Source organism: Pieris brassicae, chromosome 5 (genome assembly GCF_905147105.1).
Source record: "Pieris brassicae chromosome 5, ilPieBrab1.1, whole genome shotgun sequence".
In the NCBI taxonomy this organism is placed as follows: domain Eukaryota; kingdom Metazoa; phylum Arthropoda; class Insecta; order Lepidoptera; family Pieridae; genus Pieris; species Pieris brassicae.
The window spans coordinates 10,189,157-10,206,725 of NC_059669.1; the positions used below are offsets into that span (position 1 = coordinate 10,189,157).

At 32.7% G+C, this 17,569-nt stretch overlaps 2 protein-coding genes across 5 annotated transcripts in view; one reads left to right on the plus strand and one right to left on the minus strand.

Moving 5' to 3' along the window:
* Positions 1–5,775, minus strand: part of LOC123709289 (troponin C-like) — a 31,597-nt gene extending 25,822 nt beyond the window's left edge. The window contains exon 1 of the mRNA XM_045660499.1: positions 5,682–5,775. The gene's annotated coding sequence lies outside the window, so the exon portion shown is untranslated. The remainder of the gene's footprint in view (positions 1–5,681) is intronic.
* LOC123709288 (calmodulin-A-like) lies at positions 4,622–17,569 on the plus strand. Of its 4 annotated transcripts, XR_006753710.1 has the most exons (7): positions 4,622–5,166; positions 6,402–6,435; positions 6,879–6,980; positions 10,515–10,650; positions 11,539–11,687; positions 11,757–12,001; positions 12,152–12,199. XR_006753710.1 is itself a non-coding variant. In XM_045660495.1 (6 exons), exons 1-6 carry the CDS (start codon positions 5,080–5,082, stop codon positions 12,181–12,183), a joined length of 540 nt encoding a protein of 179 aa, XP_045516451.1. In that variant the 5' UTR covers positions 4,622–5,079; the 3' UTR covers positions 12,184–17,569. The 4 variants fall into 4 exon arrangements, 3 of the variants coding, with proteins under 3 accessions (XP_045516451.1, XP_045516452.1, XP_045516453.1); XM_045660495.1 differs by lacking the exon at positions 11,757–12,001 and having other exon boundaries at positions 12,152–17,569; XM_045660496.1 differs by lacking the exon at positions 12,152–12,199 and having other exon boundaries at positions 11,757–12,143.

Sequence of the window (17,569 nt, forward strand, 5' to 3'; positions counted from 1 at the left end):
GCGGAGTTCAAAAGTCTAGACCCAAAAGTTAATTTTTTTTTAATTTTCTAAAAATAGTGATAAAATTGCCAATTTTCGTCATAGAGGTATACTCTGATGAGAGAAAGCGAAGAGTTCTGGCCTAGGCTTTGATTGTGTTGCCTAGACATCTATTGGATCTAATAGAAACCGCGGAGTTCCCATGTCTAGACAACATGCTTTTTTTTAATTTAGTGAAAGGTTTGAAAAATGCTAATTATTTCATTTTCTCTCACTCTTCTTTATTTTTTTTTAAATCAAACCTTTTTATTTTTGTATTTAAATGATTAGGAACAATTAAATTGGTTGTTTTAATGACACCCTTTTTATCGGAATCGATAAGAAATGCTCTGCTGTCCCCGGGAAGCTGGCAGAGCATTTCACGATAAAAAAAAAAACTGGACTTAAATGTGCAGAACTCTTTCTAAAAACTATCAGGAACTCTATAACTATGGTGTTTGCTGCCAGAACTCTATTTTTTTGTGCTTTGCTGGTAAGTGCTCTGCTAACTTTACAGACACGTCTGGTACAGGTAAATTGCAGCCTGCGTTTGTTCCGAGTGTTAACATGATTACCAGTTGTCAAGAAAAAGGCAAATAATGGACGAGAAGAACTAGAAATTAATAGATACAAACACCACATTTTAAAGCAAATAATCAATATGCTATATTACCAATATATATAAAAAATATTTGGTATTCGTTTGTATAGGTAATTGTCTGGAATGAGTTGGCTAATTAGGATCTTGAAATATTTGTAGAAGTTCAGGAAAGGTTTAAACTATGGGAAACATGAATAATAAGTAACGAAATAATGAAAAACAAAAATTTCCAATGAAAACTGTTCCTAGCTGTGGAATTTGACATAAAAATATCTTATAACATAAAATTACTTAATAATAGAACAATCCCGAAAGCCCGAAGAATATAAAGGATCTTAAAATGATACCTTCAGGGCACACTTAAGTTATAATACGCCTTTGAGTTGAAAATGGTAAATCTTAATCTTTATTGTCATTTATAAGACCCAAGTGTACCTTACTCACTTAAAATAGCAATGATTAGCCATAGCCATAAGCCATTTATTTTAGTCTGAATTTGCTAGTATCTTTATTACATCACGTTTTGTAGCACGGAGGTATGTCTCATCTTCTTCGTCTTCGTTAACTACATTATTTGCTTTGAGAAGCCCTAAGCGATAAATCACCATGCTGCCTCCACACCTTGACTTGTCTCAGACATTAGCGATGTTGAGACCCATTATTGTCATTACCTGTTCAAAAAATTCAAAATCATATTCATATAGGAACTACAAGATGTCCGCTGAAGAATTTCCAAACCAATTTAACTTTGGGTCCTTTAAGAAACGAGCGTACCAATTATTAAAGACCAGGAACGCCCTCTGCATTTAGAGTGTTCCTTGGTTGGCGGTACCACTTAACATTAGGTGAGCCTTCTGCCCAGTTGCCTCTGTACTCCGATCAATGCAAAATTTTAAAAAAATTGCGCCGGGAAAGGAACTCCAGACGTTAAAAAATCCATAACTTGTTTAAGCCGAGTATTGGTATTAAAAAACCTTGAATAGTATATATCTATTTATTACGTATATGAAATTAATATATGCCAGACATTTTTCCATTAACTTTATTATTCATTAAAAAAGCCCAATAGACTGAAAGTGGAACTTTGAAGTTCCTGGCTGCAGATTTCTTAATCTGTTTCGTGATAAATTTTCTCATTATTGACATGTTGTCAGGCTTCTCTACCTGAAACATGTTGATTTCTAAGTCTAAGGCATGCCAGTTTCTTTAAGATATTTTGCTTCAGCGAGCGAGTGTTCACACACATCTTCAGTATAAAGTCTTAAAATGAATTTTGGTCTACAATCCACTATAATAATCCGAAAATAGGCCTTCTGAAGATCAGCTGGTACAGCGTCCCTTTGAAATGAAGTGTTTTATGAAGACGCTATAAATGTTGTCCTTCACTTTGGAAAGATTATTCTGGACAACTACTCAACTCATAAACATTTTTTTATATTAGAATCGCTTTCAGCGAAAATCTAAAAATACATGTGTTATAATGACATTTCGCTAATTAAACCACAGAAAATCTTAATGAATGCGATACTAACAATCAATGCTATAATGACCATTAATACAATTGATTTGATTATATTTTGTCATTTGTATGCTCCATCATCCATCTTATGATGGAAATATACGGTTTAATATTGTTAGGAAGCGTTTAATGTTTATGTGTTTATGCCAGCGCAGTATGTAACAATAACTTGTATGAGAAGTTTGTTAAACTTTCTTGTTTACAACTTAACCTTTTTTTATACTTATAGTGCCAAATCTCATATAGTAAAAAATAAAATAGATATTTTACTCGCTATACGTATAAGAAAATTACTTTTTTTTAATTAATAAAAATAATTAACTTAACTAGCTTTGTAAATTGTTATATTAGCTGAAATATTTGTATATGTTCATTTTCTTAGGGACTTTAATGGTTAATGCAAAGGCACTTGGGGCAATATTTTACTCCTGAGGGAATTGTTAGCCAGAGATTTTTAAACGGGTAACAACGCAGAAATACGGGCTAATGTCCGTATTTCTTCGTTAATTGCCAGAAATACGCGTCACAATGTTTAGTACCGCCCGCTGATTTTCCGTAACGATTCGTCAAGCGATTCTGTTCTTAGAATAAATCCGTGACTATAACGACACTAAGACACGCCGGCGTCGAGGTGTGAACAGCTAACAAGCTGGCATTTTCATTAAATCACTCAATTTAACGGTGTTGCCCGCTTTTATTAGAACATGTCACTTTGTATCCTTCTGTCCTACATTTTGTATGCTAAAAAAAAATTGATGTCATCATAATAATTTTATTTATTGCCAAAAAAACGGTAACATTGCTTTTAACTGTGTGCTGTTGTTTTCCCCGCTCAACGAATTTGTATCGCAATACAGCGATACAATGCATTAAAGGTATACTGGCGCAGGGACAAAACTTTTTATTAATTTTTAATAACTTTTTAACTTTTATATTTACAATTTTTAAATTAAATATGTAGCCAAACGTTTATACGAAGAACTACTACTAAAACGTTATATTAGTTTACCAAGAGTTAGATCAGTTTACTTAAAATCTCTTCCGACTAGTCTGTATAGATCGACTTGGTGTTTTACTTTTGGAAAAAAAAATTTATTCAATAAATTATTATTTGAGTGAGATACTGTAGTTGATATAAATGTAATAACGTTTGATATGATATGTACAGTACAAATAATAAAAGAATTGACTAATAATGTAAAATGTAAAACTCCTTTAAAGACAAATTTGCGCGCTATTGTGTGTGGCAGAAAATGCGAACTAACTATTGTACCACCTTTTTGTACCATATTCTTGCAATAAATGATTATGATTAAAAAAAATTAAAAATACTTAATTAACAAATAATTTATTGGTTGAGATGTGTGTTGAAATGTGTAATGCGTGCGTATGCGACTTAATGTAATCTTAAAAATCAATTTGATTTGCTTATCTCCTTCGAATATATTTATTACAATAATTACTATACTTGTTACTTATCCCGTACAATGTAGTAGATCTTCTACATCAAATTTTTGAGGGGGACCTGAACGACTCGTTGCCCACTGGTGCAATAGCCTTTGACAGAGGTTATGTCATCAGTGCAATCAGTCAGCCCCCTTCCTTGGGGGAGTGCCTTACTGTTGCTTTCGGGCTTAAGCCAAATGGGCAGGCAAGATCGGTGCTGTACTACTGTCTCACAGAAAACCGACGTGAAGTGATACAATAGGTTCAACTTCTTCATCTTAGTCGTTTAAGAAGAGAGCGTATCAATATTTAAAGGTTGGCCACGCACTCGAGAGACCTCTGGCATGGGTGGCGGTATCACTTAACATCAGGTTATTCGGTTTCCGGTTTGCCTCCTGTTTTATATATGAAAAATACCAGCCAGTCGATTTCAGTTGTTATAGTGTAATTGCTAAGAGAATATTTATATGTGCAATTTTATTTCCTATAGTTTTTCAACTTTCCTATCAAAATAATTAATTAATCTTAGTTAGTAATAATAATAAGTCAACTATTTATAACAAGTTTACAATTTGTTTATCTACAATTTTGACGCCCAGCGTGTTTCATCGCAAATTGCCTTCCCGTGCCAAGATGACGCAACTATTTCTGTATTCCATAATGACCGCAGCTTTGCTTATACGAATATAATGTATTGATGTAAAGTGTTTTCTTTATTTCAAATTAATAATATAGACAATTTATTAAAGTATTATTTTTTGTAATCAAATTCAAAAATCAACTCGTCAACCAAGTCAAGAAATCAAAAATATGCTCAAGTTCTTTATGTAGTACTAAGTAAAGTAGTAAGCATTGTTTTCAGTATCATAACGTACAAAATACTTCAACCGTTGCTTTAAGTTTTTATATTTATTTTCGACTCCAAGGAATTCACAATTGCACAATTTTGCGACCAATATAGAACGCCGCTCGTTGTCAGCATAGCAAAAATCCAATTTAAATATAGAAACTACATGTACCTGAGCTGTCACTCTCAACTCGCGCGTGTCACTGGCAATCTTTAATAGCCAATAAAAATAATAGTGAAATGTCAATGCAAAAGTGGCGTAATAAAAAGTGGCGGGAAATCTAATGAACTTAAATTAAAATTAAAGTGCTTTTCGTTGCGGAGGAGTAATTAAAAAGTCAACAAAGCATGAAATTGTGAAAACTAAAGCTAAAGTCGCAATTTTGCTGCCGTTTGAAAAATTATTCAGCGCTTTTTGCTTTATGAGTTTAATTTTAAATGTGGAGTTTTGATAGTTGAAAGTACAGGTTATAAAGATGATAATTTTGACAGCGTTTTATTAATATTGCAAATTGTTTTTTACTGTAATCTGTGACGATAAAAGTATATTCTCTTAAAGTTGTCAGTGAATATTGGAAAAAGTTTTCTTTCATATAAGTTTGAGCGGGTAAAACTTGTTGTCGTAAAAGTTGTATAATATGTATACAAATGGCGGAACGGGAAGATGAAATTTATAATAAAGAATACAGAAGAATAAGGCGAATAACCACCGATCTTGCTACACGACAGATTTCTGTACGTATTTATATGTCCGTGTATCCTCTATATTTACATCATAATCATCAGCGTCTAAATTTCATTACCGACTAAGGTCGGTAAACAAAGAAAGGTAAGGTCAAGACGTCTGGCGTTTCACGACAAAGCGTTATTTAAGACATTACTTGTGGAAGAAGCTATTTCGTTACCACGTATGGGCCTTCAAGAGAAGAGAAACGTCCATAAAAGCCGGTCACACTTGCAAGCCGCCAGGTCTTGACGGAGGTTAGCATAACCCTGAGATTTTTTTCGGGATAGGTTCGCCCTATGTATAATAGGCGTCGTCGTGTTAAAGGGGAGGTATGACGTACAACGGACCTATTGCGCGTCTAAGTGCGAAAACTGAGTCCACAAACCATAAGGGGAGGTATGAGGGCCAGTAGAATTATGTACAGATAATGGCAAATGTATTAATTGTTTAAATAAAACATACATTAAATATCAGAAATAATAGTATTCAAATGTTAAAAAAACAAAAACAATTTTCGACTTGCCTGCCTTGGCGGCGCCTTTGCTAGAGCGACTTAACACTGATCGAATATCGATTCTTCATAATGAATCAATAATGCATACGTATAAAGAAAAATTGATTGGCACAAAGAGGACGATTACATTTCGTAATGCAAATTAGGCGCCAAATCACATCAGATATTCGTAATGTACTAATTATAGTTTTATTTATTATTATTTATGTTTGGTTTTTTAAGTAGTGGTTCAAGTATAAAAATAAATCAGTGGCATTACAACCTTTTTAGGACTAGGACTCAGATTTCTATTTCAAGATTTATCATTCCATAATTTAATTTGACAATGAACACGAAAAAATTTGTGAAATGGCGCAAAATCGAAAGTGGTTTTTAAATAATATACTTGTTCCAAATTCAAAATAATGAAAAAGTTGAAAACAAAAAAGTTTTTATTCAACAGTATTTATGGCCAGTCTTAACAGGCCGTCATTTAAAGTTGAATGAACATCATTGCTTTTATTGTTGAATCTCCCGGTTTAAGGAGTATATGCGCTTTTAGTAAAGGTCTTCTAAGGGCTCGTATTTACAATCACTATTACAGAATACAAGTGCCGGCTTAGGAAAGGAAACATTCTTAGATGTATTACTAAATTGGCGTAAACGCAATGTAAACACGTTTGATAAAATGCGCATTTTTTTCGTATTTTTATAATTTGAACATATAATATTTAATATTATCTTTTTCAGTCAGAATATGGCCTTACAGAAGAACAAGTAGCAGGTGTGTATAAATTACATTAATAAACTTTTACCCAAAAGGCGTATTCCTTATAAAGATTATAACCGAAATTTATTTATGTAAAACAGACACCTATTATACTTATGTAACTTATTATATTTATTTATTTAAATACTGCATTAAATTCTAGTTTAATATTGACATTTAATTAACTGTCTAAAGATTCAATTAACTCTCTGATGTAACTACTTTACTGCGACATACACAAAACGATGCGGTCTTGTTGTTTTGTAAGAATCATGTGTCATTTTAAACAATTTGAGCGATTATGATGGAGTTTTGTAGAAAGTTGACGCGATAATGGTTCTATGAAGATCTCTTCAGATATTTCAGGTATTGTTATTTGCGTCAGAAATGTCCTGGGTTATTTATAATACACGATAATAAACTCAAATATAACCTATGATCTGGCATTAACTTTCCAGAGTTCAAAGAAGCCTTCATGTTGTTCGATAAGGATGAAGACGGGACCATCACAATGGCTGAACTTGGGGTTGTCATGCGGTCATTAGGACAGAGACCATCAGGTAAATTCTTTTGGAACATGAAGATTAATATACTGATAAAAGAACTTTTTTTTCTCATTACAAAAAAAAATATTTTATATACATGAGACATTACGTAATATGTACGAGATACAGGTCCGCCGTTCATCAGCCGTTCCAACTTCTGTCTATTAGGATCATTCTGATATGTATCCTCAATGCCCTTTTGGCCTGATTTAACGCGCTAATATTACGAATTTTAGACGGTAATTGATAAAATAATTTAATAATTCCTTTCTTTCGAAGGTTGTCTGTAACCACATACCACCACTTGCTTCAGTCCTGACATACCTGTCTCGCGTCATCCATTTTGATGACATTCATGGGTACTTATTACTGGATCTAAATAACTAATTTAATTTTTACTAGTTTCTATAGCGTACGTAAAATATTTACCAGTGTTAATTTCAATATCTGGAAACTGCTTTAAATATTGATATTGTCAATGTGATATTAATTGTAAACTAAAATTATTTTAGCGTTAAAATTTATATTAATATTTTTTATAAAAAATTGTCTTATTTCCTTAGTACTGTTTATAGCAGCGTACATTTTATTTGACAGAAATAGACGCAAGAGACAGCGCAGATTAAATTCATTTAGTTTTTAATAATAAGGCAAATGTAGGTAAATACAGGGTTGGAACAAATGATTTTTGATTGAAAATACTATAAAAATACAACGAAAAAACAGGATAAATTATTCCTTTACATTATTGTGCATTAAAAATAATGTTTACGAAAGTTAGCCGACCTTCTTTTTTACCGACAATTTGTCTAATTAAAGTGGTTTCATCCTTTCTCTAAGTACTATTGAATACATTATTCACCCCTAAGTCTTCAATTATCTTTATATTTATATAATTCTACTGTATGTGTGTATGTCACTGAATTCCTCTTAAGCCAATTTCGGGTAGACCGATTTAAATGATATTTTGAATGCGTTTCGGTGGCGCCCTATTTGCTTTAGATTCACAAATCATCCCGGCTGATGGCGCTGCAGTCGGTATCTAGGTAATCTATACAGCAAATAAACAGCTGGTATATATATATATATATCTCTTCTGTACATGTGTTCGTAATTAAATTCCTTAACGGCTGGGCAGATTAATATATATTTTTTGTATGTAAGACATTTTATGTGTACAGGACTAATAAATGGAATAGGAACTGATAAATGCATAAATGATTTCGTTAATCTTTTACAGATGTTAAAATTTTCGACCAGCGATGTCTGTGTTTAATGAATTTTTACTGAGAAACGACCAATGTAACTTGGTCCCATTCCGAAAGCTTACCACTTTAATCCGACTTTAACGGAAAAAGAAAATTTTCAAAATGTGAATTGTGATTTTATCTAGATCTATTCGTATAATATGAGACACCTGAAAACACTTTACTTATAACATCGTCTTAATTCCATATGAACTAATATCTGATCTGTTGGATGCTGTTTCTTTATAAATGGTGCAACAATATCCAGCATAGCTCACCTTATATCTTGTTTGAAATAAGCATTTCTGTTCCTAGAGGTTTGAGATGTTGCATAAAAGCGGTTTTCTTCCACTTAGACCTCTAATTTATATCAAGGTAGACCTATTTGTTTGTAATTGCTGAGTAAACAAGAATTCCTTGCTATATTATTAGTAATAACATTTTATGTTTTTTAAATGTAAGATAATAGGTTTGTCGTTCTAATGCATTAGTAGTAGTTGTTAAGATAGAACAATTATGTGGTAGTAAACTAACTCAAATAAATGTAAGCTCTGAATTAGCGCTATACGTTAATATAATGCGTAGCTTTAACACGTCAAATAATCTTCTGAGATTTATAGTTAGGTGTGTTTGGGATCTTTGTATCACACCACTCTTTATTTATTTATTTATACCTATACCTCTTATCTTACATTTAAAAAACATTAAAATATATACCTAGATGATAATAAAACAACGAATTCTTGTGAACTTAAATTTCGTAAATAATTTTAACCTAATAAAAAAACGAGCAGTGTTTGTCTTATGGCTTCAGCATGCGATTTAAATCCATGGTCACATCCGAGGTTATGGATTCGATTCCCGGCAGTGCACCAATGGATTTCCTTTCTATGTGCGCATTTAACATTCGTTCAAACGGTGAAGGATAACGTCGTGACACAAACTGGCTGACTTTGGCCCAAGAAGATTTCGGCGTGTGTCAGGAGGCCGAACACCTACTTGGCTATTAGATTAACAAATGATCATAACAGATTTAGAAATCTGAAGCCCCATACATTTAAAATAGACGAAAAACCCACTCTTACACGACCAATATAAAATGATCTCTTCATTTCGACAGCTTAGTTGTCGGATTAATATAGGAAATAAAAATCGGATGAAGATAGCGTCCCATATTAAATTCTCGGTATGAACGAAATTTCAAACAGTTTTGAAATAGAAAAACTTTCGCCTAGTTTTAGTTTGGAACGTATACGATAAAGTTTTGGTGATATGTGCTTTTGACCTAGTATCAGCTGTTTATCGCAGATTGGGATTAAAATTTAGAAATGTAGGCATTTTAATTTGAAATAACTATTTCTCTCTCTCCGTTCCAAATTCAAAATAATTTAAAAGTTAAAAACGTTTTTATATAACAGTATTTATGGATAGTCTAGTTAGTAACTTTTATGTTTCTATACGCGTATGTATAGAAAAAATCTCTTGTCATACTTATAGAATATTCTTGTTAAAATATTTGAATTCCTCGTAATGCTTTCCTTCATGATACGGGCGAATGGTAAATACGCACATAGACAGGAAAACCATCGATGTACAGCCGGTGTACAACCTACGTTCCCAGAGATAATAGTTGCACCAAGTCGCCAGCAACGCCTCTCGGCGCCCAAACACTTTACCCTTGGTTTCCTCCATAGTGGGCCAACACTGCTCGTCCATAAAAGTCTTCTAAATAGGTTCCGTCTCAAATATCTTTACGATTTCCAATTCAGTCGTACCAAAATACATAAATATTTTAATAGGCTTTTGAAATACGTAATATCTAACATTAAAACGCAGATACACAATACAAATATAATAACCTAATCCGTAAACCGTAAATTTTTTGAACTTAACAGCTTCCTTATCAATATTATACAGTGAGGTCAAACTGTCAACCTTTTGAATAGGGAATAGTATCTTTTTTATGTGTTGTGCCATAAGTGTATTACCAACGAACCCGCTTAAAGGAACCACTTTCAGCCAATTTTTTTAAAATTATTTTATTCTACAAAATATTATAATATAATCACAATATGTTACATTAGAAAACCTCTGTGGTTTGTATTAATATAACCATATCAGTCTTGTTTAGGAGCGCAACTGCATATAAAAGTAGTTTTTTAATTTACTGTTTATGTTGGTTACCTTACGTAAGGCTATCTAATATCTGACTGATTAGATCCTTTATGACATATACATATATAATGTAAATTAACATATTATGTTCTTACTGTATGTACTTATGAAGATCTAAATTTTTCAGAGACTGAGCTAAGAGATATGGTAAAAGAAGTGGACCAAGATGGCAACGGAACCATTGAGTTCAACGAATTCCTTCAGATGATGTCCAAAAAGATGCGAGGGGCAGATGGTGAAGATGAGCTAAGAGAAGCATTTAGGTATGTTCAAAATTTTATAAAAGCGCTACTGAAAATAACAGTTTGGATATAGAAAGCTAGAAATAAACTGATTAATTCTTCGTAGGATTAAATTTCATCATAGCCTAATAACGTTATAAGTCATTGCAATATTATGTAGTGGTAAAAGACGTAAATTTAAATATCTTAATTTTAATCTCTCACGTATTTAAAAAGCAATATTTCACTGAGGTACTGCGTATGCAGCTTTACAAGAATCAAGTACAACCTCTTATGGAATACTGCTCACATCTCTGGGCCGGTGCTCCCAAATACCAGCTTCTTTCTTTTGACCGAATTCAGCGAAGGGCTTGTCGAATTATCAATTTCCAATGTATTAGTGATCGGCTTGATTCTCTCGCTCAACGTAGAGACATTGATTCTGCGTTTACAGAATTTTTTGGGTTGATGCCTCTTGCCTCGTTTCAACACAGTACGAGATCAGCATCACCTTGATGGCTGGAAGTCTTCTACGGTCCATTTCACAAAGCACTTTCTTTTTCGAACTAGAGAATTGTGGAATCGACTCCAGGTAGGGGTCTATTTCCTGAGAGATACGACCTCCAACCATTCAAAGTTAGGAGTGTACTCCTGTCCCAAAGGCCGGAAACGCACCAACTAATAATAGGTGTCAATGGGCTGTGATGACTGCCCTTTGTGGGATAGGCTCGTTTGCACCCATATTATTAAAAGAAACATTAAAAAATTTACATTTTGTTTAATAGCTTTCGAATATTTCGTACCTTCATGAAGATCTATTTTTCAAAAAGGTCACCAAATGTTTTTGATCGTTTGATGTGCGACAAATTAATTCAATTAATTCTACTGTCCAGATTTGTATCCATAGTTATGTCTTAAATAATATTTCAGAGTATTCGACAAGAATAACGACGGGTTGATATCTTCAGTGGAGCTGCGACATGTCATGACGAACCTTGGTGAACGACTGAGTGAAGAAGAGGTGGATGACATGATCCGTGAAGCAGACCTTGACGGTGACGGTATGGTCAATTACGATGGTAAGTTAACTGGACCCTATAGCGCGGGAGACCATTCCTATATGACATCAACTATTATTATTAATACAGGGTACGCCTGCGACTCTCATCCCTGATATCGTGGGTGCATCAATGGACTTTTCTTTGTATGTGCACACAAGACTGTCTCGTTTGATGAAGGATAACATCGTGTGGTAGTGCGTCTAATCCAAAAAAATCAATGGCGAGTCACAGAATGCTTATCACCTAATTTTGTCTGATACAGAAATAAATTATTTTAAAACAGATATAGAAATCCGAGGCCAAGGATTATAACCCTACTGGTTTTAATATTTGTTAGTACCTATGTATAACCTTAATACCTCTCAAACAAACGCAACAACCTCTTCCCTGGTTTAATTTATATTTCCTGACCTGATATTTGAAATAGTTGTTTTTTCGTAACAAAATTAAACATTTTGCTATACACAAGATTCATTTTTCAGAATTTGTGACAATATTGACGTCGAAAAACTAGTATGCAGAAAAACCTAAAAGAGATCTGCCCCCCGGGGGACCGTCCCCATATCCCCACCGGGAGCTGTCACAACTGGGGGGTAAAGAAACTCTCATATAGCTCGTTCAGTGCGAACAGTGATGTGTTTTATAATGCTTTGCTGAGTATACGTTGGTGTGTAGATAATTGGACTGAGTGGTTTCTTTAAGAACATACTAATATTATGTTTGCTTAATTTTCTTTTAATGTAACTAAAATATAAAGCTTCAGGGATAAGATGAAGACAGACTTAGAGAGGTTTATACTCAAATCCAGTAGATTTATTTAATTACAAGAGCCAATTATTTAAGCCTAGAACTGTATTTTCTAGTGTCTGGCATACATTGACATATATATTTATTAAGACATTTCAATAATTGGTTAATTCTTATTTACTGGTAATACTAATATTTATGACATCGACTTTCTGACTGGCCAAGAAAGATGTATCTGTCGTGATGCAATCAACATAGTTTATGGTCCTCCTGGCCGGAACTGCTTTTTGCAAATTTGAACGTGTTAACTTTCACATGTATCATATTTCATCACTTTGATATCCGTATCTACCGTGATGGAATAAATTAAGTTTGTGGTCCACCGAACAGAAACTCTTTTTTTAATACCAATTCAAATTATTAATTTCCATTTATCTCTATTTGGGGAAGAGAAGTAATACGGTTAAAGAAAACACTTAGTACAATCAAAGTATAAATATTTAGAAGTGTGTTCGTAGTAACTATGTTATGTACAATCGGCTTTAATTACTTATTACGTGTAAAAAAATTCTATTGAACTATTTTAATTTATGTATCGATTGCTAATGAATGAAACTTTAATTATTATGTTAATTACATAATTAACAATAATTAAAGTTGTTACAATCCAAGTATTTGCAATTCAAACAATATTGTTACAAAATTAAACACAGGTAATTAGTTAAGAGCTGATTGTACAACAAAGACGCTTAGAGTGTGTGCAAGAATAGTTTTAAGATAAGTGTATAAGAAAGTGTTCAAATAAATGGATAAAGAATTTATAATAAGCATTTTCTCTGTGTAAGGTTGTTATACAAATCGGTGTATTATCAAACATTTGCCTATTACATAATTAACGACTTTTATGAAGCTGATCTATGAGAAAAAATGTCCTTAGCAGTAATATATGTAGGCATATCTCAACCCCATATTCCCATGAAGCGATTGCTGAGTCTTGTGAACTATCTGTATCCAGGACATAAGATAATTGCGTGAGAGCTTGATGGAGTTCGTTGAAGTCGGGATCAATTGAATTTGAATTCGCCCTGACGTAGAAATACCACGATATAGACGTTATTAAATGTAATTAAACGTCTGGGTCGAATAGTTGCTTGAAAATATTGCTAAACGACGTCATATAAGATAACATGGTAAGAAGTTATGTAAAGTACATTTTTTGTATAAAGCTTCTTCTTTGCATTAGAAAAGAAGTTCATATAAAAAATGCACATTATATTTATTCTAAAACATACTTAACATGTTCACTGCATAAGTTTTTGTCCTTTTATGATCTTGTTCATAAAAAGCCTTTTTATCTTACGCTTAAAAGGTTTTTAAAATCAAGTAAACATAGACAAAAGACGATAGCGGTTAATTTATTTCCCGGTATTAGATTTTTTTACTAGGAATTAATATTTTAGACATAAAGAGAATTTATAGATAGCAGATTCAATAAGCCTGCGTCATTGTCAGTAGATACGCAACTAAAGTTGCCTGTCTATTCTTAGAAGTAAAATCGTTCTTTGCTTATTTCACATGAATTGTAATTCCATGAATTTAATTTAAAAAAATTTACACTCGTAACCTCTTCCGAATTCATTTAGAAGAGGTTAAGTTACATATATAAACCTATTTAATAATTATTAATTTATCTTATTTGAACTTAAATCTCACTCAGTCAATCATTTTTGGCTTTCCAATTGTAACAAAAAGGCATTGAATTTTGTATTATCAATTTCGTTTGAACATTTAGATTACATTAAAGCCGCGTATCCACTAGGCAACAATTGACGCGCAACATGTTAAAAGTCAGCGCGGAATGATGCTCTTTAAACAAACATCACGCCGCGCGTCATGTTGTGCGGCAGCTGGCAACGTGGCGCGCTGTTGTGCAGTGTTGCCGTACATGTTGAGCGTCACGTGTCGTGCGCCAAATGTTGACAAGGGGTAACGCGGCTTAACTCACATAATTAAGTCTATTCTCTATTCAGCAATTATTAATTAATTTTATTTAAACTAAAATCTCACATAGCCAACCATTCTTGGCATTGGTAAAAATAGGCATTATTTGAATCTTGTATCTCTTCGTTTTACAAATATCGGCTAGGAACAATTATATATAAGTTATTTATAATTTTTGATGGTCTTCCGAATGAATAATGAATTGGCCAAAAGTTCATTAGGGTTCAATGTGTAATATTAACAATAGATTAGGACTGCGTGTGTCATAGCTTGTATAAGTTGTATGTTAACAAAAAGGGTATATATGTTAAATTTTTGATGAAGATGTAAAATATAGAGAAGAGATTTGGGTATTTGGGAAAGTCATACATTTTTGATAGTCGTATAGATCTCTTTTTGTATGCCCACCCTAACTAAACATGTAAATCTCTTTGCGTTAAAGCAATGTTAATTGTATAAATGTTGATACTCTAGCCAATGTATTAAGTTTAAGGCCTATTCGCCGACAAATATAATTTATTATTTTCAATTATATACTGTTGTGTGACAAATATATCTAGAGGAAAATAAATCAGAATTAATTTCAAATCTCATTATATCAGTTCAATTTATATATACTCTGTGTACATACGAATAAACGCACATAAAATATTTGAATTTGGCAAATTTTGCGAAAGAAAATAAGGTGTAAGTTAGATAAAAAAAGAAACATTTTTTGTATCGAATTGAAAAGATGCATAGGCAAACTAGTCCCTAACACGGAATGGATATGTATGAAACGGAACTATAATCATACCGCAATTATAAAGCAAGCCAAATTTTGCATATGAAATTAATGAGTCAATGTGACACTGATACCTGTACAAAATTCGACTTGCGCAAGTTATCTAATCCGTGGTTCAATACGTAAAAATATTGTCATTTATTGTTTGAATATAATTAATTAACATGTATCTCTCTCACGAACTTATATGCAGATTAACTCGATTATCCTAACTTCAGTGTTGGCCTAGTATGCGCTCGGACGGTGAACGAAAACATCGTAAACACCGGCTTGCCTACGACCTAAAGTGTCCATGGCGCGTGTCAGGATGCTGACCACCTACTTGCCTATTAGATTGACAAATGATCATGACACAGACACAGAAATCTGAGGCCCAGACCTAAAAAGGTTGTAGGACTTTTTTATTCTAACTTTAATCAATTGTATTGATTTAAATCAAAATATTATCATCATCTAGGCGCTAAAACCTTGGTCTGGGCGAGCAAGAACCTCTAGTCAGATGTGAGCTTTCAGTTCTAGATTCCATTAATTAAAATTCGCTAATAAAACACAATTATTGTTAAAAAAAATACAGTCCAAAGCCGTTTAATAGGTTACAAATCAAACGCAGTTTTATAAATTATTTTAAAATGAATAAGGAAAAATAATTTATCTATGGAATCATTGTCACTGGTGTCTAATTCTCTATATAATAAATTTGATAAGAGATGCTTTTGGGAGACGATATATAATTTTAAAATTCATATTATAAGACGCTGTACAGATGTACAGAGATCTGAGAGAATTGAGATCAATTCTGCGAATGAACGCTAGATTCGATTAGAAATGAGTTTGAGAATCGACTTAGATCTCGTATAAGTTCGTGACTATTTATTTTAATAGGTATGTAATGATAATATTTTACATAGACGTGTTTAGTGGTAGAAAATGGTTAGAACCAGAAAAAAGCTTAATACGCGAGGGCTTCCTTTTGGCTTAAAATATTATTATTATATCACTTATCGACAATAAGTAAGTCATGTCGTCAATTTAACCAACGCTTGTATTTTGTAACTTCCAATAGCGGTAGCGACTTCAATATGGAGATTATATACTATGTGATCCGTGATAAATTGAAATAACTATAATGATATTGGAGAACAGTGTTGGTCTTAAGCGTTAACACAATAAAGGCTCTTAAAATATACTAAAAGCAGTCTTGGCCTAGTGTCTTCAGCGTGTGACTCTCATCCCTGAGGTCGTAGGTTCAATTCCGGGCTGTGTACCAATGGACTTTCTTTCTATGTGGGCATTTATCATTCGCCCGGTGAACGAAAACGAGAAGAAACCCAAAAACTCGACAGCATTAGGCACAAGAGGCTGACCATCTTGGCTATTACATTAACAAATGATCATACAGATATAGAGATCTGAGGCTCAGACCTAAAAAGTACAACCTATTATTTTACTAATTTATACGATGACGTTAAACATCGTGAGGAAACAGGCAAGTCTTAGAGCCAACAAATTAATGAATCGGCTAAGGCTGATTACTTTGTCTACAAAAATGATCAAAGCAAAAGAAAATTGGATTCGAGAACTCCTCATTAAAGTCGTTGCTATCGGAAGTTACAGATATATCGGTGTTCATTTTATTTAATATTAAGAATATATTTTGTTACTATATTCGCATATCACAAGCAATAACAAATTGAAATTTTATTTACATTTGAAATATTTACAAAACATATGTTATAATTATTTAACAAAGATCTATTTTATAGTTTGTTAAAAATAATTTAAATAAAAATATATCAGAATTATATAGAATATAGTTTTATCGGAATACAATTTTTTTAGTAATTAAAAACCCATTGGGTGGAAATTAATAAGTCACTAAATATGATATAACGAAAACTGGTAGTCTATCAGGTCACAATCTTGCCTTGAAAACTGTCAATTGTCAAAGTGAAAGAATAGGTTCGATAGCCCAGAAAGGTACAAGTTTTAAATGCGGTTCTATAATTTCTAACTTATTCAAAATATTGTTTTTCTACCGCGCGATCCTATTGTAGCGACATCAGCGCTATTGAGAGAACTACCTCAAAATTGGATACATAGGATCGGCCGATATTGCTGGCTGTCTTTTATTTCGAATTAAATTTTATGTTTCGAGATATAAGTGTTAAGACACATTTCGATAAAACTATATATTAACATTTATAGTAAATTACGCGAGTACAAAGTTGAATTAATATACATAACATCGATTTTCTTTTTGTCTGTGAGAAATTGTAATATTATTGTATAGATATGAGATGTATTATGCGTTAGACAATTGATGTATCTAGATGAATATACAAGCTTCATATGGGAAAAGAAAATTTTA